The 26891-nt window shown below is 50.2% G+C and overlaps 2 protein-coding genes across 3 annotated transcripts in view; both read left to right on the top strand.

Annotated features, from left to right (window-relative positions):
• CACNA1I (calcium voltage-gated channel subunit alpha1 I) overlaps positions 1-2688 on the top strand; it is a 172771-nt gene extending 170083 nt beyond the window's left edge. Inside the window, 1 exon segment of the mRNA XM_030041229.1 lies at positions 2-2688. Coding sequence (XP_029897089.1) covers positions 2-361 — 360 coding nt within the window. The 3' untranslated portion in view covers positions 362-2688.
• A 10291-nt stretch (positions 2689-12979) lies between these two features.
• The window catches only part of GRAP2 (GRB2 related adaptor protein 2), a 114061-nt gene continuing 100149 nt past the window's right edge, over positions 12980-26891 (top strand). The window contains exons 1-2 of one of the 2 annotated variants that reach the window (XM_030041505.2): positions 12980-13068; positions 13489-13551. The gene's annotated coding sequence lies outside the window, so the exon portion shown is untranslated. Of the gene's footprint in view, positions 13069-13488; positions 13552-18227; positions 18296-26891 lie in introns of those variants that run through there. The other variant, XM_030041507.2, reaches the window with a different exon arrangement.

Here is a 26891-nt window from a genome sequence, read left to right as displayed (position 1 = left end):
CGGGGGGGGCGGCAACAACAGCGAGCCCTCGGAGACCCTCAGCAGCCTCTCGCTGACCTCCCTCTTCTCCCCGCCGCCGCCGGGGCTGACGCTGGTGAAGAAGTGCAGCAGCACCGGCAGCCTCCACGCCAGCCCCTCGCCCCGCCGTCCCGCCGCCCACCGTGCCAAGCCCTTCTACACCGTTGACCCCCGGGGCTTCCTCTCGATGCCTTCCTGGGTGACGGACTTCTGCAAGGACACCCCCTCGCCCGGGGATGGAGAGGAGCCGGACGGCCCCGGCGGACGGGGGACGGGGGACCGCGGCTCCCCGCTCCCGTCCGAGCTGGAGCTGGGTGACGGAGTCAGCAAGAGGAACAGATGAGGGTCCCTGGGGCACAGGGAGGGAGCGTTTGGCCGCCGGCACGGGGAGCGTGTTTCACGAGCTTCTCCCCAGCAGCAATTCCAAAGGATTTGCAAGAAAAAGAACCAGGCAAACAAAAATTTATAAATATATATATATACATAAATATATATATATATAGAATAAATACTCTGGTACCGTACCTCAGAGGCGTGGGAGAGTGCAAGCAATACGGGAACAGTCCTGCCCGAGGGCAAGACCTGGACCATCACCGCAGAGACTATAGCGACAAGAAAAGGCCATGGGGCTGGGAGGGACGGGACCCTCCAGCCAGGTGACTGCCACGTGGCAGCTGTTTAGTTATATACATATACATATATAGAGAGATCGATTTATTTATTTTTTTTACCGAGAGATTACGAATTTTGGAAAGTGCTAAGGAGGAGCAAGCAAAGGGGGGCTGAAGGAGGTGCTACGCCGAACGAGGAGGGTGGGGGCGAAGGGAAGGGAAGCAGGGGGAGCAGCAAGGGAAGAGCGTCTGGGGTTTGCCTTGCCTGTTTCTGGGAACTAACTTATTGTCCATGCTTCCATTTCAAACATTAAAAACTGCGGGCCAGATCTTCAGGTCGAGCGTAAATTGGCAAAACGCGATTGTGCGCTTCTGCTGGTGTAAAGCAGCAAAGCTCTGGCTTGAGGTGGATTCATGCTGATTTACAGCAGGTGAAAATCTGGCCCCGGCAGCAGGGAAAAGCAAACAGCCATGGAGCACGGGAAGCATTTTGAGGTGAAAAGCCTTGCTTTGAAGGGAATGTGTGAACACAGCGGGCGTGCTCATGGGAGGAGGGGATGGAGGCTACATGGCATATTTTTGTTGTTGTTTTGTTGGGTTTGTCTTTTGCATTTTCCGAAGAAAGAAAACTGCTAAGGGAAAAAAATTACAAGATATGTGGGGAAATTTGGAGTGGGAGTGGCAGGGTGGAAGGGGAGGAGGAGGTAAAAAGGGGAGAGGAAATGAACTTTTCCCCCTTTCATTTGCAGTAATTGTGATATTTTATTTTAGAAGCCCAAAGGTGCAAAAATCATCTCTAGAGAAACCTATCTGTTATTTTTGTATCTATAGCTATATATATTAAAGAAGACAAAAACTAGAATTTTAAAAAAGACAAATAAAAGCAAAGGGGGGCTTCAACAACACACAACATAGTCAGTCCCCTGGCCGAGGGCTAACCCTCTTCCAAGTCCCACCGGGAAGACCCTACAAGAACATCCTCAGCGTGGTGGTGGCTCTGCCTCCTCTCCAGCATCACCTTCATCCTCTGGCGTTTTCCCGATTTGCGTCAACGTAGCTGGGACCGGAGTCCTGCTCGGTGCCAACCGCGGACACGGAGAGCAGGGAATATTGGCGTGTGTGTGTATGTGTGTGTGTGCACGCAAATGTAAGGATGTTTATGTGTGTTGTGTCCAGGCTAACTGGCTCATCAGCTGGAGAGACGGGGGAGAGGGAGAACTGCAGCTCTCCTTGCCAAAGGAGGGCGAGTGGGGAGGGCTGCGGTGTGGAGGGGGAGGGCAGACCGACTCCTTGAACCATGACCTGCCTCAGGATCCAGGATTTGATCCGGCAGACACGATCCTCTCCCGGCAGGGTTGCAGCAAGCCCTCCTGGAGGCTGCATCCTTGCCTTTCCAGCAATATGACTGCACGTGTCTCCTTCCTGGATCTCCTCCTGCAGCGACTCCGAGATTTCGTACCCTTCCTGGGTTTGCAGGTGGGTAGGAAAGCCAGCCACCCGGGGCGGGGGGGCACAAAGAATTTCGGATGTCACCTACCACCCCAGGGAAGCTCCACTAAGGTGTGTTAGAGAAGACAGAGTGAGAAGGGCAGCGGGGAGAGGGTAGCAGCCCAATGGAGATGGGGAGGTTTGGAGGCTGGTGCACTGCTCAGAGAAGGAGCAGGGCTCCCTTGGGGATTCCTGTCCCATTTTTTCCATCAGCTCAAGAGGGCCCCTGCAGCCCTCCCAGAGCCTTCCCAGCTGGCATATGAAGCATTGTGAAGTGGGCAGTAAAAAGAGAGATGTTCTGGTTGTATTGTGACCTGTCTGATTTTTAAGCAGCTGCTGCATCTTATGAACTGGGGCTGTGAAAAGCAAGAGCATCAAATGGGACCAACAGCCAGGAAAAGGATAATTACTGTGTTGACTTGATTTATTTGCTGGAAGGAGTGTTTGCTGTGTTGCAAGCATGCTGACTGCAGGGAGGTCAGACCTGTCGAAGACATGAGGGCCCGGGTCCTCGTCCTTGCAGAAAGGATGCTGATCCAGATCTATTAAAGCAATAATAAGGGTCTTTAAATGCTATTTTTGCACTGGTGGTTCTTTGGGTGAGTTGCCCCTGCCTGCTCTCCCATGGGCAGAGAGGAGAGACGAGACACATGGTTTCACGTCCTCAGGGAAGGAGGGCAGTCCGTCCCCAAATGGCTGAACAATGAACTTGGGCTGCACAAGGCTTAGCCTCAAACCCAGAGCTGCTTTGAAGCCAGAGGTAGGGCTTGCCAAAAAATCCCAAACAGTTAAAACCCATGCAAACCCCAGGCAACTCAATGCACAGAGTGGTTCCTGTAAGGCGGTGGGCCTCCGAGCTGTCCTGGCAGTTGCGTGGGCTGTGAAACGTTTCAGCTGAGCAATGGGAGAAAGGTCAGAGATCGGTGCAGTGCTAGAAGCTACCCCGATATTCAGTCACGATAGAAGTATGGCCTGCACTTGGGAGGAAAGAAGGGTCAAAAGATGGTGGGAAAGATGGTGGCGGTGACCTCACGGTGTGACTTACAGCCTCCAGGATGGATGCTCTCTCAGCTTATTCTCGGTTGTCCCTGGAAGTGACTTGCAAGGAAAAACTTTGTTTCTCTTGTGGTTTGGGGTTCGCGACAGTCCTTTTGCTCTGCACGATGCCTCCCCTTTGCCTCCCAGCGGGGTCATGCCACCGCTCCCACATCCCTGCAAAAGGGCTTTCACCTTCCGCTTTATGACTCGAGCAAAAGGCGTCTGGCTTAGGAAAGAGGTTGCCATGGAAACAGAAGACTAGGTTATCTTTAGAGAATATTTTGTCTCTCTCTTTTAATTATTTACTAACTGTTTGAAGAAGAAGGAGGAAACATCCATCCTTCCTAAAGAGGAAGCAGAATATTATAAACCCAGCAAACGCCTTGTGTTTTTGCTGGGGATTTCTGCGGCAGGGCAGGTTGTGCGGTTTCTCCTGGCAAGAGCTGCCTTTCCCAGCTATGCCTGGCTGTTGGCACCAGGAAAAAACCTCTGTCATCACCCACCCACCTCCCAGACAACACCTGAGGGCAGCCCAGGATTTGCCCAGGCGTCTTTTCAGCCGCCCGTACTCCCCACTTCCCACGGGGGACTGTATCGCAGGCAGCTCCTGCCAAGAGGCTCTTTGCCGTTGTCAGCCCGACATCGCTCTGTTTTGTCCCGCTGCCACGTTACCCTCGTGCCCGGCTCTCCCCCGCGTCTGCCGCCAAGAGCAGTCCCTCTCCCTGCTCGGTGCTGAGCTCCTCCACGTGCTCGCACGCCGCTACCGCGTCCTGCTCCAGCTGCTGCTCCGCCAAGCTGGGCGTATTTTGCTCTTTTCATCCTGGCTTGCCAGCTGGTTCCTCCGCCTCTTTTCAACATCTTTATGAGTCTTTTTTTCTAAGCCCTCCCTGTATTTTTCCCCCTCTCGCCACAGCCTCTGGGCCCATCGGTGTGGTGCATTGCAGCTGCAGAGCAGAGCCCATCCCTAGTGCTTCCCATCTTCTCTTGCACGTGAAATCCTCCACCACTCCAACCTGCCCGTGGAAAACGCACTGTATTTAGTATTTCTTCTGCGCCCAGAGACCCTGTCTCAGCACTGCCAAATGAAGGAAGTGTACCGACAGGCGTACTTCTTTTCGTGGCTTCTCCATCTTCATCTGTCTTCCTTACTACTACCAAAAGTTTCCCGGTGAAATTAGATATATGGGAAGTAATTGCCAGCGTGACCACTGTTTTCTTTCATGGCAAGTTGGCAGTGTGGTGCATTTGGGTTTTTTGGGGGGGGTTTGTGAGGCCAGGTGCTGTGAAGGACTGAACACCACCAGCTTTCCATGAAATTAATATGAATCGAACAGGCCTGGGGGGCAGAATTGAAAGTGTCATTGAGCAGGAAAATGATTTTTCAGACAAAAGAAACATAAAGTAGAAAACGTAGATGCCTTCAAGGAATTTTCTACTTTTCCTTTTTGCTGAGAACAAAATGATTCCCACCAAAATAGCTCTCATGTCCAAAATGCTCCCACGGGGCTTCACAGAGGTGTTGTGTCCTGGGTGGCCCCTGGTGACCGTCTCCTCGAGACACCAGGCCACTTGTCCACCCCACAGGGCCCTGAAGATGGGTCCCCAGGCAGTGAGGTGTCCGCAGGGCGCTGCGGGAGATGTGCCCTGCACACCCACCGTGCAACGAGAGCAAAAGGCGTCGTAGCAGCGGCTCAGGAGCAGAGATTTGATTTTTAGCCAATGTAACTAAAACCCCAAAATTTATTATTGAAGACGTGGGGGTAAGCGGCTTTGGTTTGCTTGTTCTCATCACAAGAATTTCACAGAGAAGAGAAAAATCAAACCCCGCTGATTTTCTGACTAGCTGCGATACAAAACACACAGTGCACCTTGTAAGAAGTGCTTGGTGCTTTGAAAAGTCAGGCCCCTGGATGTATGCCACCCAGTTCAGTCTATCTGCATGTGATCTGGCTTTCCAAATATTCCCTTCCTTCGTCTTCATGAATACTTCATTTTATGAGATCTGCCTTACTTCTCAGTTTTTTCCATGTTATTTTTGTTCCTTGCTAGGGACTGGCTTCCAGTAGGAACTCAGTATCTCAGTATCCTTGAATTACCATTCATTTCTTCCATCTCATTTAGACATACATGTTTCTTCTCTAGCACTTTTTCCTTCTTCTGCATATTTCTAAGCCCCCTGTTTATTTCTGCTAAGATCCTGTCACACTTTGAGCGGGAGCTGGCAATGTGATATTCAATATTTATGCCTCCCGGCCACTTCCAGAGCAGATGTGCTCGATTTACAAGTAAAGAGCTCTCACCCCCACCAAAACCAGCATCTCAGCCTCTGGCTTGCAGCATGCCTCTGCTCTTGCTCTAACAGCAGTTGCAGTAATAAGGGCTCTGCCCTTTCCCTTATGCCGGGGATGGGATTGCACAGATGGACCTTCTGGCCGGGTACGTCGTCACCGTCGCTTTACGTGTCAGCAGAGCTGCTGAGCATATTTCATGCTCGTGACATTAGTAGGAGCAGGGAGGACTCGGCACCTCACGAAGTTGCTCCCATTAGCAGTTGGGCTGTTGCCATGTAAGCCACAGCAGGCTCCACCTCACGCTCCCCCTTTGCCGTGCAGCGCTGTGGGCACAGAGGAATACAAATTTTTTTCCTTAGCAATTTTTTCTGTAGTCACTGAAGTCAGCACGTACAGCTGTCCCTCTGTCTCATGGTCCATGGAGCAGAATGATGGAGCGGGAGAGGCACTGTTTTTCCAAGGATGTTTTCCTGGAGACCAGAGCACTTTAACCCCTCTGGCTAACGCTGTTTTGGTTATCTGTATTATTTCTGAAAACTTTGAAAAATACTGTAGCTTGGGGTTTTTTTAATTTCTGGTTGCTGGGGCAGGATTGGTGCACACAGTGTACCATGCAAAACAACAGCAGCTCCTCCTGCAGCTCTTCCCCTCCCGTTCCTCCAGCTTATTCATCCTGTATGAAATTTTTGCACTGTAAGTTACCTGTTTGTGCTGACCACGGTGCGGTGGGATTTGCTGCCTGACATTGCCCTGCTGCCACAACTTTCTTTCTCTTCTTATCTTTCTTACGACTGCTGCTAAGGGAATAGCACTGTTCCTTCACAGAGCATCTCCAAAAAGGGGGCTGGCAACCACCCAGCACAACCAGGCGGGGCGGCCGCCCCTACTTTGGTCAGAAACACCCATATGGGCTAAGATGCTGCTTCAAAACAAACCATCAGCGATACCACGGGCCATGCAGATGGCAATCTGAAGAGACAATATTTTTCAGCGAAACGTCTTTAATCCAAGCTTTTGCTCTTAAATTGCAAAGTGCCTTCTTAGGAGAGAGCTACCGGCCTGCACACAAGGAGGAAAAGTGTCATACACAAGAACCGAAGGTACACGGTCCACACACAGGCAGGCATTTTTATTACCCTGCAAGTCCTTGGTATAAGCCTAGCTTTTGAGCTATCACAGCTTTGGATATGAAGTACCAGGTGGGCTTTCCTCTAAAACTACCACTGTCACCTTTAGCAGCATCTAATCATCGCTGGGCTGATAACGATGAAAGCAGATGACCCCATTTCTCCTTTCAATTACAATTTCACAAACACAGTTAATTTATGTTCCCGTTTATGCCGTTCTTCTCCCACCTCCTTATCTTAGCTGTATGAAGGGCTTGTTTCAAGATATGATCTACTCACAGGATTACTACACACATTCTAGATAATAATATATATTTCTAAGAAAGAGTCGAGTGCAATGTAAATGGGATGGCGTGGATAAAACATCTGCTTTTGTGTGTATATTCCCTCTACGTACATACAACCACCACCCCCGTACACTTATATTTCTTGTCACAGTCTTTAAAAATGACCTTCCATTGAACGTAGAGTTAATAACCTGTGAGAGACTGTTAATCATCATTGGCCACTGATTAGTTTCTGCTGTTATAGTAAGCCCAGGCATAGGAAATAAATCAGGAGGGGGGGGGGGGGGGGGGGGAGAAACCAACAACAAACAACATGGCATTGAATAAAAAAACCTGGAGAGACTATTCTAAAAATCCCTCGGTGTCTGCTCAATATTTATTCTTATGCTGCCATAGTCACTGCTGGGGTGTGTGCATGTATGTGGGCGTAGGCATGTACCCGTTTCAGGGTGGCTGTGGTTTATAACCACATCTCCCACCGGTCTTTTTTTTTTTTCAACTGTATATTAAAGCAATAAACAGCCCGAACTGCTGACACAGGACAGTGCTCACCAGTAGTCCCCACAGCACCGATACAGCACTTTCCATCGCCGACCGTCAACGAGTCGCAGAGGTCTCTGCTCGCGCCCAGGGCAGACAGCCCCTCTCCGGCCACGCGCCGTGGGCCCGGAGCAAGGGGCAGCCCCGCGGCGTCGCAGCCTGACGAGCCAGGCACGGCTCGGTGGCAACCCGCGCTGGTCACTACGGCGTGCCCACGGCTGCTGCCCGGGGGAACGGCGTCCATGGGAAGGGGACACGGGGGCTGGCGGGGGCCTGCGGCAGACCGCACGGTCGGGCACGCGGGGACCTGGGGCAGCTGGAACCACCCTGTGTGTCCGCGTCAAAACACGTTGAAATAATCTCCCTTTTGGGCAAGGACTTGCAGGCGCCCACGCGAGGGAGAGGCCAGGGAAACGGCACCTCGCTCTGTGCTAGAAGCCACCGGTGTGAGGAGCTCTGGCCGGGGTGGGCAAGCGTGGCAGGCACCCCTGCACTGCCCGTGAATTCGGAAGGTTAGTTGTCATCTACCTGAACGTTGCTCCTGTGTAGGTTTGCACGTGAAACGAAGACGGTGCTGGCAGCCAGAAGGAACCAGGATCCCCTGCCCCCAGCCCCGACATCCTGGAGCCTGTTCGAAGTTTGACCCATAACTTGGGATTTTGCTTTCAATCCCAGGCACCTCTGACGTGGGCATGGCTGAACAGCCCAAAATCTCACAACAAAGCAAGGGTGCCCGTGCAGCTGCTGGATCTGTGACTGGATCCTGCTCCAGAGTGATCTCTCCGGGCCTCATCCGTAGTCCTGCCCGGGGACCACGGCAGAGGCAGAGCCATCGCCTCCATCCCAGCTAACTCCAGTGCCCTTATCTACTGGGACCCACTGGCAGGCTGAGCCCTGGGGCTGGGGGTGCTGGCTCCATCCCAGCCTGACTGGTAAACAGCTTTTCCTTTTGTGCTTGGATGGACACAGCATTTTAATGTTTATTTGTGTCCAACCAGGCGAAAATACAGCCTAGGTAAGAAAGAGGTGAAAAGGCCTGAGAGGAATTTGCACTAACGATGGAGAAAGCTAGTTAAGGATCTGGAGAAGGTGAAGATCTGACTCCTGGCTTGAGATGGGGATGATTCACCCCGAGGGACACCCGGAGGGTGCAGGTTTCTTCCCTCCAGCCTCAAGCTTGCTGCCGCTGCATTTTTCTGCTCTGTAAATACTTCAGGAATCAATGCAGCGGCTAATGTGGCACTTTTGACGTTTGAGGGAGGATTATCTCAGAAGGGAGTGTATAAATCCGCTTCATCAAAAGTCCAGAGGTGGAAAGCAGATGCCGACTTGCAGCCCCCTGCCCGCCCGGGGTTTTCTGGTGGCAGCCTCGGAGGGGCAGGACCCGCGGATGCGGGAAGCTATGGGGCTGTTGCAGCATCCGACGGGTCTGAGCACGCGGGCAGGGAGGGAAAGAGGCAGCCCGGCTGGTTGTGGTGTTTGCTTTGCACCAGGGATGATGATGCAGTGGTATCATTTTCACGCTAAATGCTAATTTTCTGCTTTGCTGGCCTCAGAATCGCCTACATTCGTATCCTTCATTGCGGCAATTAAAGGGCTGGGTGCTCGAGCTGAGGCAGTTGCAATGAGGATGATTTTAATCGGTGTGCGCAGGAGAGAAGGAGGAATGTGATTGCTTTGCTGTTGCTGTGGGAACACGTGAGACCAAATCTGGGCCCGTGAGGGGTAGGAGAGCCCCTACCCCGGTATGTGCGTGCCATAGCACTCGACTGGGGAGTGTAGGCTTGCCACGTCTTCCACTTCTCCGTCTGGTCAGGAATTGCTGTACAACTTCAGCAAAACATTGAAACAAATCACCTGCTCCCCTGCCTGATGTTCCTACGCTGTGATACCACCCTCCAAGGTGTCGTGCACCGTGCAGAGGTCCCCAGCACGTTGCAGGACGGGCTGAGCATCACGGGGCTGTCCCCTCCGATGGGGAGGCAGGGCGGAGGGAGAGGGTCACACTGCGCACATCGCATTTCCAGGTGTGCCGGTCGGCAGAAGGAGGCAATTACATCGGTCCCTGCTACGAGACCATAGCCGAGGTTGCTCTGCACAGGCGGGCAGGAGAGTCCATTTGTGAAAGTGCTAGGAAAGACATTAGGGTGTAAGTACTTAAGCATTTACACTGTTTGCCTAAATCATAAAGCTGGTGCTGCGGCATATGCTACAGATCCCCTCTGCCTCTCCAGCAGGCTTAAACGTCCCTCCAAAGGGGAACAGGGGCCACGTCACTTCAATCCTTGCTGCTTTGCTTTCCCCTCGGTGCGGCTCGGTGCCCATGTTTGCGGGGAGGGGACCATCCTGCCGGGTCCCAGGCCGAGCCAAAACTCTCCCTGCTGTTCCTGCAGCACCATGGGAGCCACAGCAGGTGACAGGGGAAAAAACCTCTGAGAGATGGAGTGGGGAGGGGGTCTGGGGCTCCCCCCGCTTTCTGCCCCATGTCAAGGGATTTCTATGTGCAGGGGCATCTGCAGGAAAGGAACACCAAGGGGGAGAGCAAGCCCATACTAAAACTGCAGGAGCCAGTGGGAGGACAGTGGGGGGAACAATATTTCTGGGACAGAGACAAGCTTCCTAGGTCATCATTTGATCTCCTCCTTGAATTTAGCCCAATTCCTTCTTACATACACCTCGCCTCTTTTCATCCCTCTCTCTCCTGAGCTCATGTATTTGGCTCCATGGGGGACACAGGGGAGTGCATCAGTCACAAGCCCCTTTTGTCTGACATGGGGACCGCTTGTGTGGGTGTCCTCACAGACCTAGAGCAATTTGGGTCCCTCAGCGTGGGGACTCCTGTTTTTTAATCCCCTTTCAAGTTCAGGAGTCACCACTGTGTTAATGCTCCTTGCCCAAGATGAATGTCTATGCTGAGCCGGTTTCCCAAGTCGCATCCCCCCCGGCTGTCAGCATCACTTCTGCTACATCCTCTGTCGAGGGGACTGATGCGTGTCCCCTTCAGGGACCTCCCCAGTCACTTCAGGGTCCCATCCCTGTCCCAACCACAGGAAGGGTCCCGTGTCCCCTCGCAGCCCATCCAGCATCACGGAAGAAGAAGGAAGGAGTGTGGGAAAACGCACACTCCTTTTCCAACTACTCCCAGTAGGTCTGAGCATTCCCTGCAAATGTCCTGAGAAGGAAACCCTCTGTCCATGCTGCCTCTGGGAAGTGGGAAGGAGAAGGAGGTGTTAGGTGGCCGATGCTGGCTGTGTGTGGTCCATGCCCAGGAACCAGGCTCGGGGCAGGCCAGCGTCCAGGGTGATGGGCACAGGGTGAGGAGGCAGTGCCGGGTGTCAGACAGGGCTGAACTCAGCCCACGGGGCTGTGGACCACAGCAGACTGTGGAGACAAACCCGAGCTTGCTTCCGCATAGGTACTCCGGGCAGTTATTTGTGAAGGGATGGAAGGAGAAGGCGTCAGCATGAGATCCCCAAGTGCATGTGGGACGTGGGACCACACAGGTCTGTGCCAAGGTGGTTTCACTGCTCCCTGCACCCTGGCTGGCATGAAATGAAAGTAGCCTGGGACAACTTCACCTGCTGCAGTTCTACCACTGATGGCCACAGAGACATGCCTCATCTCTGTCTTACTCTTTGACTCTCCATTCCTCCACCTGAAGTCCCTGTCTGTCTCATTTCCCTATTTTTTGTGGCCCACCCACTTTTTGTGGCAGAGGTGGTAATTGCAGACCACACAAAAATCAGAGGGCTAGCCTGTTTTGTTTCCTTCACCAGTTCAGAGAAGATTTTGAATCTTCTCTCCAGACTAGCCACCATATCTCAATGCCTGTCCGGTTCCCACCAGTAAATTTTCTCTCAGAGGCATTTGAACACTTTCCCTGTTTTCTGGGGGTTTTAGCAATGCCACTGCTCTGTAAATCAGGCAGGAGGCTGGGTAGCCTTGGTAGGCAGTGGGCAATCCTGGGCAAACAGCCCACACGTACCTACAGCACAGCTCCTCACCGCACCTCCCCAGCACGCGTGGTCCGGGCAGGTCAGATTTGCTTTGTGTACGCCGGTCGGCTATACAGTACAGTTATGGAAGAGCTGGCTTTGCCCAGCGTGGGCTACAAGACACATATGCACACCTTTTCGACCTTCTGCTTCCCAGCCAAGGGCCAACCTGAAGGACAAGGTGGAGGAGGCAGCGGTTGGAGAGGAGGTGGGTTCTTCCCTCCATTGAGCTCACAGCTCCTGCCCAGCAGGACCCTCTGCCGGGCCCCATCTGACCTCTCTAAAAAACATCTTTTCTGTCTGAGCCAACCCTTGAGAAGGGAGGACAGATGCAGCGAGCACAAGTGAGCCAGAGGTGTGTACGTTCATTATTTAAAAAAAAAAAATAAAATTTAATCTGTTTGTGACCAGCGGCATCTGAAGCAAGCTGTTATTTCTCTTTTCATCATGAACAGGTGGACTTCCAGGGCTCAGGTATGTGGGCAGGGTGGGAGATGCTCGCGGGGTGGAGGGAAGGGGCCACGTTTGGACATCCCAAAGGTCCGTGTCGGCCAGGGCTCCCTGCTGCAGAGGGGAGGATGAGCGAGACCCTGGCCAGGGAGAACACAGGCTTGGACACAGAGGCAGTGAATCCCCTCTCCCTCCTTCAGAAACGTGGGTGAGAAGGGAGCTTTCTCCCCCATGCTGGCTGAGCTTTGTGCTCAGCCTCTCTTCCTCACGCTGTGCGCTAATGACAGCGCGAGGAGGAGAGGAGCTGGAGATTGACAGCCACGAGGGATTTCTGTTGCCGTTTAGGACAGAGCTTTCTCCATCTCTTCTTCTGTCTTTCCATTTGTTTTGCCATCTCCCTCTTCTTCCTTCCTCCACGCATTCTCCGGCCCCAAACCCTTCCCTCAAGCCCAGCCCTCCTCTCCCTTTTGTCCTAGTCCTCCTTGCCTTTTCTGTAAGCGAGGAATTAAATAAGCCTCTGTGGAGACAAACCCAGGCAGTAGCTTCTCCCTTTATTCCCTGGCTCAGATATCAACACAATTAAAGAAGAGGCACCCCACAAGGACACGGCATTTATTTTAATACCAAGTCCATCATGCACCAGGTCGGAGTTTTGCAAGCATCCTTAGAGCTGTGTGCGTGCTTGCAATGCGAGAGCTCGCCGTGGGTTTCTCAAAGCCCCTACATACCCAGGTCCCTGCCACCTGAAGTGGCAGCAACCGCCCTGCAGGCACTGCCCCACACGTTGGACCAGGGAAGGTGGGCTCTGACCAGCACCAAGGGCTTCCCATCACTCAGATGAGGCCCACCTGGAAAGTTGGTAATAAAGAGGGTGCCAGCCTCAGTGCATTTGCATTTAGTTGCTAATGAAGGAACCTGAAGATAGTAGGAGCAATTAAAAAAAAAAAAAGGAAGGACACAGAGGAAGGGTTTCTTTGCTTTACAGGGCTTTCTTGGCTGGGGCTGTCCCTTGGTGCTGTTTCCTCGTATCTGTGCCGTCAGAGTAAATCAACCTCTTGTAAAAGCTGACCTCAAGCTATGTATTAAATTCTTGTGCCAGCCAAACCTGTGCTCAGTCACTTGCAGCAGTATGTTGCTTCTCAGTGTGATGCTGCTGTATTGTTTTCACCGCAAGCATCAAAGGGAAAGGCTGAGAGATACTTTCCTTTGGGTCTCAATTCCAGGTATGCTCCAGCATCTGGCCAATTTTTTTATTGCTCACTCTCACTCCTCATATTGCAAAAGTAGCAAAGTTTCCTGTTATATTTTATGCCATATTTCTACTTGAGAGCTGACTTAATCTTTGTATTTTCCTCTCCTTCTTAATCTCAGGATTAAGAAAAAGCTGTGCAAGTATGGCTTGAGCTTTTAGAAGTATTTTCTCCTTTTAAAAAAAAAAAAATTAACCTGCAATGAGCAATGCTTTTTATTTAGAACTGAATTCATGAATTTTAACTGAAGATGGGCATGTTGGGCATTAATACATGTATAATTATGCAAAACCACTGTTATGTCTCTAATGAAAATTAGATTCTACCATTGAGGCTGTGTTTGGCGATAGTGTATATCTTCATTTGCACTGAATTTTTTTTTATTATTTCTAGCTGCATGACCTAGGATTACAGTTGCTATGGCGATAAGACAGTTAGTGAAGGAAGGAGTGAAAGGTAAGTTTGTACATCTGCCTGTGCGGTGGGGGTGGCGGGGGGACTGGCAGTCTCCTTCCCTCGTGCTGCATCTGCCTCCTGCGATTGCTGGGACTGAAAAGCACTATTGCTCAGGCTATGGTATATTCGGAGTAGCTTGGGGATGGGCATTCAAGCAGTGGTAGCAAGGTCGTTTGGTTTTTTTTGGTTTTTTTTTTTTTTCCCCAGCAGCATGTGTGCGTGACCAGGCCATGGGATTGCTGTGCTGGGACTGGTTTTTTAGTGGGCTGGAGGGGACCGATCCCCTGCGCGCATCTCTGTGCCGATGGCCTTAGGTTTAGAGGTGGGGGTGCCTGGGCTAGCGGGGCCCAGAGTAAAACCTTCCAAATACTCTTATGTATTTGTTGACCTGCATTTGTGATCCTGTGTGCCCTGGTCTTGGAGCTGGAGATGCTGAGCACGAGCGGCAGCTTCGCCTCCCCTGTACCCTGAGTTTTGTTACCAGCCTTTGCGCTGGGGTTTGCTTCATGGTGCTTGCTGCAGGAGAGGCAGAATCCCCCCAAACCCTTCCAGCAGCCAATGCTGCCTCCAGACCTGAGCAACTAGCCCAGGAGTGCAGGGCTTGTTTTGATAAGTAATTGATAGCGGAGGAAAGTCTGTCCTCGGTGCAGCTTGCTTTATCGACAAGGAACATACACAAAGTCCTGTTTCCCTGAACACAGCTGCCCAAAACTCCAAGTGTCTCTCCTAACCTGTGCTCTGCAGTCAAAGCTCTCCCTTAGCTTGCTCTGTGTTTTGTGGGAAGCGCTTCCCTGGCTTGCTGCCTGCCTCTCCCGTCCTGCTGTCCCTGCCTTTCTCTGCACCCCTCCATCAAAACTGCCCTTGCCATTTGCTTTAAGCTCCTGGTGGAAACGCTTACCATGGAAACAGGCTGACCAGCCTTGGTGATTGCAAGACTGATTCAGGCAGATTTTTTTTTTGCAATTGCCTATTCCAAAATAGATGAACAGCTTCTTTCTCTCTTCCTGAAAGAACAGTGGCTGCTACCACCACCAGCTTAAAAATTTTTCACCTGATCCTCCCAGCAGCAATGCTTTTGTAACTCTGTGGAGCTCTGGGTCATGTTCTTCTCTCAGGTACATTGTGAATTAACATATTGAGGGCTGGTGAGTAAGTCTCAGGCTTTCTCCAGTTCGTCTCAGTAGCCTTGAATATCTCCTTGGACTTGTTAAACTTTTTATTAGGTATAGATTTTCCATCAGAGGTCTTATTACTGTGATTATCAAAAGACAAAAGTGTTTTAAAAGACTCTCTGCTCTCCTGCCCTGCCACAATTTGTGTTTTCCCCCAAGTGAACTCTTTGCCTGCTTGCAGCTTATCAACAGTGCAACTGCTTTAATGCAAGCAGACAGTGTTCTCCCACTCACTTGGACAGGGGTAAGGGAAATGAGCTGGCTGACAGGGACAATCCTGTGCTTGTACCGCTCTCTCCCCTTGAGGAAAACTCTTCCAAGCCACTGAGCCTCTGAGAGGGGGTCCTCTTCATGCTCAGCCACCCTCCCACCCACAACCGTCAGCATCCATCAGCGGCTGCACAAAATGCCTGTGCTCACAGAGGACTCCACAGCTGGGGGAGAAGGTGGAAAAACCTGATGGGCAGTGCCCAGTGGTGACCAGAGAGCAGGGCCAGTTGCTTGTCAGTCCTAAGGTAAGGGTGGGAGCTTGAAGGAGCTGTATTTCAGCCTGTTGGATAGTTGTTGCCACCCTCCCATGGGAGAGAAGATATCCTTGGGGCTAAGGCTTTTCTAGCTCCGAAGTTGGAGAGCACCGAAATAACAGAGCAGTTGCTTCACCTGCTCCTCCAGCAGGACTCCATCTTCCTTCCAAACCCCAAATATCCTGGCAGGCGCTGAGGGCAGAACAAACCTGCAGCCTGCTCCCACTGCCCACGTAGGACTGCTCAACAAAGTAAACTTTCCCGCGTCTTCTCCAACCTCAGCAGAGCAGGCTGCCCAGCTTCCCCCTTGAGGACTGTTTCAAAGTGTTGGCAAATGTAGCCTGGAGATCCAGAACACGCTTCTGTGTGCAAACCTGAAAAAGCGAGAAAGAATAAAGAGATGTACAAGGGGACATGAAGAGGAGGAGTGGAACAAACCCTCTTACGTTTTTGTTTCCCGTTCCTGAGGTGGGGAAAGCAGCAAGGTCCTTCAGTCTGTCATCTCAGTGGAGGTAGGGGACGGAGATCCATGCAGCAGCAAAGATGCAAGGGTTATTGATGTGTTAGAAACCACAAAAGTGCCTGAGAATGGTCACATAGGAATTAGGGCTTTCCCCCCGAAAAAGGTGGCGGGATCAATAGCCCAGCTGAAGTGCATCTACACCAATGCACGCAGCATGGGCAACAAAAAAGAAGGAGCTGGAAGCCATTGTACACCAGAAAACTATGATATAGGTGCAATCACGGAAACATGGTGGGATGACTCACACAACTGGAGTGCTGCAATGGATGGCTATAAACTCTTCAGAAGGGATAGGCAAGGAAGGAGAGGTGATGGAGTAGCCCTGTATGTTAGGGAGTGTTTTGACTGTCTAGAGCTTAATGATGGTGATGATAGGGTTGGGTGTTTATGGTTGAGAATCAGGGGGAAAGCCAACAAGACAGATATCATGGTGAGAGTCTGTTACAGACCACCCAACCAGGATGAAGAGGCAGATGAAATATTCTATAAGCAGCTGGGAGAAGTCTCACAATCACTAGCCCTTGTTCTCGTGGGAGACTTCAACTTACCACATGTCTGCTGGAAATATAATACAGTGGAAAGGAAACGGTCTAGGAGGTTCCTGGAGTGTGTGGAAGATAACTTCCTGACACAGCTGGTGAGTGAGCCAGCTAGGGAGGGTGCCCCGCTGGTCCTGTTGTTTGTGAACAGAGAAGGACTTGTGGGTGATGTGGTGGTTGGAGGCCATCTTGGGCATAGTGATTATGAAATGATAGAGTTTTCGATTCTTGGAGAAGTAAGGATGGGGGTCAGCAGAGCTGCCACCTTGGACTTCGGAGGGCAGACTTTGGCCTGTTCAGGAGCCTGGTTGACAGAGTCCCTTGGGAGGCAGTCCTGAAGGGCAGAGGAGTCCAGGAAGGCTGGATGTTCTTCAAGAAGGAAATCTCAAAGGTGTAGGAGCAGACTGTCCCCATGTGCTGAAGGATGAGCTGGTGGGGAAGGAGACCAGCCTGGCTGAACAGAGAGCTTTGGCTGGAACTCAGGAAAAAAAGGAGAGTTTATGACCTTTGGAAGAAGGGGCAGGCAACTCAGGAGGACTACAAAGATGTTGTGAGGGTATGCAGGGAGAAAATTAGAAAGGCCAAAGCCCAACTAGAACTTAATCTGGCTACTACTGTAAAAGACGATTAAAAAATCTTTGTTTCTATAAAGACATTAGCAATAAAAGGAGTGATAAGGAGAATCTCCATCCTGTATTGGATGTGGGGAGAAACATAGTGACAAAGACTGAGGAAAAGGCTGAGGTACTTAATGCCTTCTTTGCCTCAGTCTTTAATAGTAAGACCAGTTGTTCTCGGGGTACCCAGCCCCATGAGCTGGAAGACAGAGAGCAGAATGAAGCCCCCATAATCCAAGGGGAAATGGGTAGTGACCTGCCGCACCACTTAGACACACACAAGTCTATGGGGACGGATGGGGTCCATGCAAGGGTACTGAGGGAGCTGGTGGAAGTGCTCACCAAGCTGCTTTCAATCATTTATCAGGAGTCCTGGCTAACTGGGGAGGTCCCAGTTGAGTGGAGGTTAGCAAATGTGATGCCCATCTACAAGAAGGTCTGGAAGGAGGATCCAGGGAACTACAGATCTGTCAGTCTGACCTCGGTGCCAGGCAAGGTTATGGAGCAGATCATCTTGAGTGCCATCACACAGCATGAAGCTGGTGAAGGGTCTAGAGCACAAGTCTTATGAGGAGTGGCTGAAGGAACTGGAGTTGCTTAGCCTGGAGAAAAGGAGGCTGAGGGGAGACCTTGTTGCTGTCTACAACTACCTGAAAGGAGGTTGTAGTGAGGTGGTCGTTGGTCTCTTCTCCCAAGCAGCAAGCAATAGGACAAGAGGAAATGACCTCAAGTTGTGCCAGGGGATATTTAGATTGGATATTAGGAAAAATTTCTTCACTGAAGGGTTATCAAGCATTGGAAATGGCTGCCCAGGGAAGCGGTGGAGTCACCATCCCTGGAGACATTTAAAAGATGTGTATATGTGGTGCTTAGGGACATGGTTTAGTAGTGGACTTGGCAGTGTTAGGTTAACAGTTGGACTTGATGATCTTAAAGGTCTTTTCCAACCTAAATGATTCTATGATCTCATCCATGAGCTGAGGCTTGCCAAGCTGTGGTCCCTCTTGCAGCCAATGCCTGGGGTGAAGGTGAATGCAAAGTAAAGGCAGATTTATTGCATGAACCCTGGGGAGTTGGGTTAATGCAGCAGGTTGCTTGGTGGTAGTGAAGTGTCAGATGGTAGCAAGCCTTAGAGGGGAGGCATTAAGCCTCTCAGGCTTAGTTATGCTGTGGGTCCAGCCCAGGTCAGCAGCATACTGAGTCATGAACACCAGGCTGAGATTTGGGAGGGGTCTTTCTAACAGTTTTGGGCTTCAGTTTGGATCTGCCAGGGCCAGGTCAGAAAAATCAATACAGCATTGAGCAGAGTCTTCATCAACCTTTGACTTCTCTGATCTCCTCTCTTAGCCTTCTGCAGGTCAGCACCGAGGTGGGTGAGGTGTGTGTGTCCATACAAACTTGCGGTGCCTCTGCCAGCCGGGTTTAAACAGAGGCCTGGAGGCAGCCTGGGTGGCTGTCAGACTGGCCTCTTCTCTGGAAGAAAACCTGCTGCAAAAAAAAATAACAGATAATTTCATGATTCCCCCCCTCCCCTTCTGTAAATATTCGTCATAAGCAGTTAAAAGGGAGCAGCTGCGGACGATGAATCCTGGCTTGTCACTGTCCTTCATCAGGAGGACAGCCCAGTCAGCACTCAAATATCCTTTCCCCTCTCTCCGGCCTCCTGCTGCCTCCGTGAGCTGCATCCTCATGCTGCTGGGGGTTCATAAAGAGCACATAGACAGGGATGCAGCAAACATATGCTGTGCCTGTGACCGTAATCTCAGATGAGCTAGTCAGGTGCTTAAGGACCGAAGCTACTGCCAGGTTAGGAGCAGTTGGATAGATGCAAGGTGGCCATGTGGAGGGACTGCCATCGCAGGTTCGGTCTCTCGGAAGGAGGAGTGGGCAATGGGGTCAGAAAAGGTCACAGCCTGACTTTTACGTCTTCAGACATTGATGCAGCAGCGTGGCTCCATCGCAGCCCTTGTGTCCTGTCCACAAGAGTGCCATCAGATACAGGCAAGTCATCTTGAGGAGCAACAGGTAGCCAGGGGCTCTGTGGATGGAGCCGTGAGGGTCCTGTGTGCTTGGCAGGAAAATGAGAGAGGTGGCAAATTCTCCTCGTTGCAGGACAGAAGGAAACCATGGTGTGTGGGAGGGATGCAGCTGGCTGATGAGTTGCCCACCTGCTTTGAGATCCAAGGTAATTGCAGTGTTTATAGGCAGGTTATCAGCCACAGAGCACAGCAAATAGGCGGCAACCTGGGCGATGGGGGTGTTTTGGCATTTTTGTTTTGTTTTTCTCAAGAGCCGTGAGATGTTGTGATGTCCCTTCACATCGTTTGCCTGTGCTCCCAGGCTGGCCCGGGTCCCCAGGTCTCCTCCCAGACTCAGCTCCGGGCCAGCAGGGATGTGTCGTGTCCTCGCCCTCATGGGATGGCGGGGAGGACGGGCTTTGGTCGAGAGCTGCAGCGGGTCCTCAGCGAGGACGGGCCGACATTGCCGCGTCGTATCGTGGTGTCGCAGCGTGGTTATTCTCTCCTTTGTCTCCCGCCGGCTGCGGTGGGAGGGCTCCCTCCTGCACGGGAGGGATGGAGGGCTGGGGGGTGGCTGCGGCAGGGACGTGGCTCTCCGAGGGGAGCAGAGGCAGTGGCCGGTTCCCATGCCCTGGCTGGTGGTCTGCTGCTCTTCTGCAGTTTGTCCCTTGGCAGCTGAAATCAAACCCCGAATGGCCTGGCAGTTTTAATACCTAGGGTATAGCTTGCCTGCCTAAATCTTTGCCTTTGCCTAAGAAGCCATGACTTCTCTGAGCTTGCTGCCGGGAGCGCTGGATGAGGCTGCTCTGATCACTACAAGGGAACGTCTGCTCGCCCCTGCAGCGGGTGGGCTCCCCAGGCTCCCTCCGTCCCACCTGTGGCAAAGGAATAAGCACCTATTCTCCTAAGCTCCATTTTTCCCGCTAAGGTTTTCTTCTCACGTGCAATAGGGTGAAGAAGGGCGTGTGTTTTCTGTTCGGTTCTTCTCTTTGGTTGGGGGTAAAGTTTTTTTTGGCGGGAGTTCTGGTGCCTGGGATTTCACCTGCAGGGGCCGGGCTCCTGCTGTGACTGAGTGCCAGTGACCTCTAATGGACAGCTCTGAAAAGCCTCACTGAGGGACAGAGGCCTTTTAGACTCCAGGATTTATTGTGTGGGTCATTTTTATACATAGCTACTGTGGATGTGGCATTAGAGATGTCTCATGGATCTTTAAGGCTGTCCTGTCGCTTATGACTTGTGTACGTGCTTTTGCATTTCTATTCCTTCTTAGCCAGCAGGAAAGAAGCTGCTGAAACACCCCAACCTGTTGATCTTTATACTTCATCCGTTTTCCTTGGCATCTGGAGAGTGGGGAAGAGGAAAGGGATGCAGGAGGGGACAGATGGAAAATGAGGACTGTAGTCAGCTTCTTGGTCCTCTTGAAATAGCACTTTACCAACCGGGGGACCACTGTGGCTCTATTGTGTTTTGTTAATCTGTTTGTGATCTGAAGCACATGGATCTCTAAGTGCTGCTTTGTTTTTAAAAATTGGAGTAAAGTTAAATCCACGTGGAAGATGAGGAGGCTTTCTTGTCCCCTAAATGAAGGGAGAGAGCTCATGACTCTTTGACAGCCTATCCGGTAATGTACCCTGCAGCCCTTATACTCATTACTAGTAGAAGCGTTCGACATCCTGAAACACCCACTGAAAGCAAATAATTTGTGCTTACAGGTTGATGGGTGTTGGGAGAATTTGATATCTCTTTTCCTATATACTCTTAAGGCTCCTTTTTTCTTTCGTCTTTGGCTCTTGTGTCTCAGGGTGAACTCTAGCAGTGGGCCATGGGTGTGCTTTTTCAAAGGTGGGAAAGAAACAGCACTTCAGCTCTGCCTATATCAGCCTCTTTGGGACGCCTAAAATACAGCACCTTATTCAAAGGACATCTGATTAAATTAAAACATGGAAAGCTTGGAACTAAGCTCCAGATGATTGCTAAGTGAAAGCATGCTGTGAAACTAACTCCCTGCCCCAGAACAGTACTGAAAGCAGGATCTCTGCAAGATTCATTTGGGCTGGACTTGTGAGAGGTGGCTGAGAAAATCCAGAGGTTTCAGAATAAATAATAATATTTACTGATAGTATGCTAAACCCTATGCTTCCGTTCCTCAGCCGATTTCTATTCGTTAAGAGCATGATAAGACTAACACAGAAGATCAGTGCTTCTGCATCATTGACCTTCTCTGTAGCATCTGGTAGTGGCCACAGGGAGACCAAACTGTAAAGGGCTTGGCCTGGGATGGCAGCCCTGCGCTTTGCCAGGGAGCTGCACGTCTCCTTCCCTCGCTCCCTCCTTACTTGTGGCTGCCGGCGATGTTTACGGGAAGATTAAGTGAACCGGAGGGTTGGCTGATCCATGGCATGACTTACGGCTGCCCATTCCAGATGAATGCGCGGCTGGCAGAGTAAAGGGGGGCTGTCGTGTCGTAATGGGGACCTCCCGTCGGCCCGTTTGTACGTCTCCCCTCCTGGGGCAGGTCGGGGTGCCCGGGGGGGGGGGGAACCCTTTTCGGAGGTGATGGTGCTCCCCATACTGGCTCTGAGCAGCCCCCCCACGAGCCAGAAGCAGCTCCCATGCTGGGGCACCAGGGGCATTTCTGAGACAAGCTCGACCCCACCAGCTCAAAAAGCAAACTAAATACTCTGTGCTTTGGGACGGCAATAAGGCTGAAATAACTAAATACGAATGGCTCTGTTGGGTGGGTCCTGACAGGCGGCTGTAAGCATCTCACACCAGAGAGGACAGCGCAAGGCGGGGAGCAGGGAGGGAAGGGAGACTGAGGGTGGCAGAGCAGATATAACCCGGAGTAATGACGTGGGGCTGAGCGGGGGAAACGGAGCCTGCGGATCAGCAGGGGATTACTGCTTTATTAGCCTCTGGATTAGTGTCCCAGGGCCAGAGACTGCAGAATAGACTGTATTGAATTATTCCTTATCAGCTGGTGCTGACTGACTCGGGTCTGTCCCAGTAAGCTCCCTGGTTTGGGGAGGTATTTTCTGTGTTCAGGCTGGTATGCCACAGTAAATAGCTTGGAAAGAGATGGCTTTTAGGAACAAAAAAGCCACATGGAGATGCAAAATTATGGGAGGATTTGGGGGGTGAAAGAGTCACACAGTAGCTGCTCAATACTCTCCTTTTTCTTCCTTAAATTGGACGGGCTCTCTTATCTCCAGATCAAGTCTCTCAAGACATAGCTGGAGATATCCACTCTTTGATTGCAATAGCTTTGATTCCAACACCTTTCTATGTTCCTATTTATTCTTCAAAGGTGAATTCAGACTAGTCAAATCTGCTTTGGCTACAGGTCTAAAAATCTGGGGATATAATTTTAACCACAGAAAACAGTCACTTTATTGATATATGTGTGTGAATGAGGAAAAGAAACGGACTGTGTAAAGAAAAGAGGGGAAGTATTCCTGCAGCCTTCGTGTAATTGTGCCATGAGGTTGGAGGAGGCAAGGACAGAGATGAAGGTGGCAGAAGGTGATATTACTTCAGCAGGGGATGCACCTCGCTCTGAGCCAGCAGCAGTTCCTCATCAGCCATGAGAGTGGTGATCCCAGGTTTTGGATGAAACACCAGTACAGGAATCCCATTCTCTTCTCGCCACTAAAGATTTTTGTGCAACTTTCTCTGGGAAAAGAACACACAGACTGGTTTTCCTGGCCATCCTCTAGTTGGGAGAAAGGGTGAATTATACTTTGCATTTCTACTGTTGTATGTTTCTGCCACCTTCCAAGCCTGCTGGAAGTGTAAAGAGGCACAGGGCTACCTACGAGAGAAGTTCTGGTTCCAGTGCTGCGATGGACCACTGAGAAGTGTTGTGTATTGTAAGATAAAGAAAGGAAATCCCTGTTGCAGGGGTATTACCGTTGGTCTGTGGAACAGGTTTAGGCTCTGCAGTATCAAAGATGGTGTTAAACTCATGTTTCTAGCCTTTATTTGCAAAGGAAAGCTTCCAAACAAGAACCAGTTACAACTTCATGCGCTTTGAGGCTTGAAACAACAACCAACCAGAATTAAGGGTTTTGAGCAGAGCTGGCTCCCCCAGGCATCCATCACCAGAAATTTCTGAATAAAATGCTGGACCTCTGAATATGTGAAATTTGTTATGATGCAAAACAAGTGAGAGCTGGGCACTCACAGGCAATGAAGAGCTGCCTGACAGAAAGGCTTCTGCCTGTAACATGTATTTTGTGATGTGGAATGCAACAGCGAGTTTCTATATGAATAGTAATAATTAAAATCGTAGTTCCTGGATGAGTGTGGTGGCCTGCCAGCAACCTCTGTGCAAATCTCCAAGCTCCAGTAGCTAGGGGGGAACATGCCCCTTAACCAGCTAATGTGGTCCACAGCCAGAAATCTAATCCCTCCCTGCTCCATGCAATCACACTGGCATATGAGGGACTTAATTTCCATCACACCGATAACCACGGTCTTCAGAGTAAGCAATGCATCCTGTGGCCTGGCTGACCTCTGTCAGAAACCGTACCGAGTGGTTCTGGCCTAACAGAAGTGTTAGAAGCAGTTTTGTGCTGGGGCTGGGATCTTTCTGGCTCTTGAGAAATATTGATCTTCGGCTGGGCTTCACTGATTGATACTCAGCTGGGAGACCTTTGAGGAAATGCAGGTGATTCAGAAATGAATGTTGATGACTCACTGGGTAACAGCTGGGCCCTCTCTAACACTGTGGTAGTGGCATTTTGCTGCCAGAGGTACTATATTTTCATTTAGAGGTAAACCCAAAGGCTTAGTTGTTAGCGATGCCATAACATCTTCCACACGAGTTTGAATGCAATCCTCAATGTTCCACTAAATTTCACCTAGATAAAGTAGTATTCTGCTGACTTGGCATTTGTTCTGTAATTCAACTAGAACAGTTACTCTTCATTTTCCTCTCTGACTCTGCTATATAGTTTTATTATGTGCTGTTATATAACTTAGTTCTGATGTGAAACCAGCTATATTTTAGAGTTAGATGAATGATCCCTGTGTAATATGCATATATGTCTGCAAAGCACTTTGTATAAAATATGCTAAGAAATGCAGGCGGTTATTTTCCTTTTCCCTGGGTTTTGCTTTGTCACATGCTATTTAGCAACTTTGCTATTGTTCTGTCTCAACGCCTTGTTGAATGAAGTGTTCTGAACAGTTTGGGGAGCGCTGGCATATTTTATTAATTGCCTTTTACTGGTTGTTTTTCTGTCTCTCTTTAAACTTCCCAAATCACAGATGTAATGGAAAAAAAAAAAAAAAAAACGTTTTAAGCTAAAGTTTTACAACCAAGGTGGGGTGTGGGAAGAAAGCTCAGCAAAATATTTGGCCGATTTTAAGCCAAGCTTTGGGGCTGATGCAATACCAGAGACTCCTGTCAGTAGGGGTTTAGGGTATAGGAATAATAATAACTGGAAAGGAGGAGAGATGGGTGCACAGTGTTCCAGGCAGGATAAAATAAACCAGCAACCCATCTGGGTCTCTGACGACTTCTCAAAGAAGGGTTTTTGTACTCTGAGATTTGTTCTGACAGCAGTGTTTTGAAAATGTTTAGGACTCTTGCCATCAGATTTCTTTTAAAGTCTGATTACCTTATGTGACATATCCTCGGCTCTTGTAAATTGATACCACTTCATCAACTTCAGCGACATCTTGTCAGTGTACATCGGCAGAGGATTAGCCCTCTGCATCCAGACATGTTGCCTTGAGCTGGGTTGGGATCTCATCATAAGTTATTACGAGCCTGATGACAGAGTGCTGAAGGGAAGACATAGGTTATGATAGGTTGTGGTGAGGACTGACCCAGTAAGTGGAACTCATTTATTTTTGATTTATTACTAATTTCAGTTTCTCTGTATGATTTTGGCTCCAGGACACATTATCTTCTGAGACAGAAAAACTTGTAGCTACTAAGATCTCTGTGCCATCCTTTGTAAGAAGGAGGATGATATTTGGTTCTGGCCAGAACATCAGAACCATGTGAGAAACCGCATTCACCCCACCAAAATTCCCCTTGTAGCTGCCTTTGATAGTCATCTTTGCTGCTTGTCATAAGGCTACTGTGTGATACTTATGTGCTGCAGTGTTTTATCATAACTCAGGTACAAGACTTTCTCTACGAAAGATGGTTTGAAGTGTCCTTTGCCATCCATTAATGTGAAATGTGCCATGGAAATGTAAATCATGTCACTGGCTGTCAGGGAGCATCTGGCCTTCGAGAAGCATCCTGCCGCATTACTGAGGGAGGGGGCAAGGAGGCCAGCAGGGCAATGCAAAGGAGAAGCTGAATTTTTCATTTCACTTGGAGGACTCTTGTCTGCAGGCTAGCATTCAATACGCCCCTGGGACTGGAGCTCCTGAACGCGAGGGCCGTGGTGCTGCTCAGCTGGAGGACACGGAGGAGAACGTACCGCTGCCCTTGCTCCCGTGACTCTGCACGGGCAGTGCTCTGTCACCTGGTGGGCAGATTATTCTCCCCGTGGGTAATCCTTCCCACAAATACAGAAATGTTTTGCTCTCTGGGCTCTAGCAGGCACCGTCTTTTCTTATGGTTTGGAGGTCTGAGCTGGAAAGGCTTCCCCGCACCAGGGAGTACAGTGCTGGGACTCCCAGCCTGCCTTGGTAGGAGTGGGCTCGGACTCACACCCAACCATCGTGGGGGAGTTTTTCCTGCCTTATTCCAGCCCTGAGTAAGCTCAGATCACAACAGTATCAGTGTGTCTTCCACTGTGCAAAGTAATATTTCCAGGGACTACTGATCTTCTGTGCAAGGGCATTGGCTGACTTGCCCAGGTAGATCAGGTATAAACCCCTGGTGTACCCTAAGGTACCACCGTCCAAGCCAGTGATGGGCCAATACATCTCCTGTGGTGATCCAAGGGCAGCTCACTCTCAGATGGCTGGTGCTATGAAACGGCCACTGAGATCTTCAGGTTGAAAATATTATGACTCATTTTTTGATGCAGTTTCGTCAATTGGCAGGTTGCAAAGGTCAGACTAGGGCATCTCTCAACCCATGCCAGAATGCTCTGAGTCTTTCCTGTAATGTCTTAAGTTTAAAAGAACAGCAACAACAACCAAAAAAAATCCAAATGCATCATCTTCATCCAGTCTGAACCCCAACCCATGATACCCACCGAAAAAGTGTTATCACTAAGAAGTGAGCCTTTTTGTTGAAAAGCCGCATCTATCACTGAATGGTATCCTTCTTCACATCCCTTCACCTTTTTTTAATTTGTGGTCAGCTGTAGGTCAGGTGGGTAGATTTGCTTCTTAGCACTTTTTCAGGGCTCCCAATGCAGACAGCAGTTTTGTCAATATGAGGTGCTATAGTCTACAGCGAGTCTGGCCATCACTGGGAAGACTCTGTGAACTGAGGATGTTTGCTATGTGGTCTCAGAAAATAAATCCTAATCTTCTAGGGTAGACACAGGCTTCAGGCTGTCCTTAGGCTAAAGGAAATAGATTCAAGTCTTGCTAAATGGAGCGTTTCCCAGTGACATTGGGAAAGCAAAAAGCGGACTACTTTGCTTCTATATCATGTATGTCTTGAACCTACCAATGCAGGTATGTCAAACAGATAATGTGCAGGTCTTTAGGCAAGAATCCTGATTCACTCAGCCTTGCAGATAGCTCCCTAATGGACTTTGCTTGAAGCCATATGACCTTGAAAGTGGGAGCTCCTTAAAACATACTGTTCAATTTCTGTCTAACGGTTAAACCTGTATAGATGGGGACAAGTGCAGGCTCTGTTATGAATGAGGATTGTGCACCCTGTTAAAAGTAAAGCTTATCAGAAAAGGAGCCTTTTCCCTTAGCAAAAGGGTTTTCCACCAATATTAGGCAGGTCCATCTCACAAGGAGACGACACAGCTGAGAGAAAGAGGATTTGAAAGTATTATTCACGCTCACATA

This window comes from Aquila chrysaetos, chromosome 17 (assembly GCF_900496995.4).
Source record: "Aquila chrysaetos chrysaetos chromosome 17, bAquChr1.4, whole genome shotgun sequence".
NCBI classification, from domain to species: domain Eukaryota; kingdom Metazoa; phylum Chordata; class Aves; order Accipitriformes; family Accipitridae; genus Aquila; species Aquila chrysaetos.
Note: the sequence above shows the minus strand (reverse complement) of the source record. Positions and strands in the feature narration are given on the sequence as shown.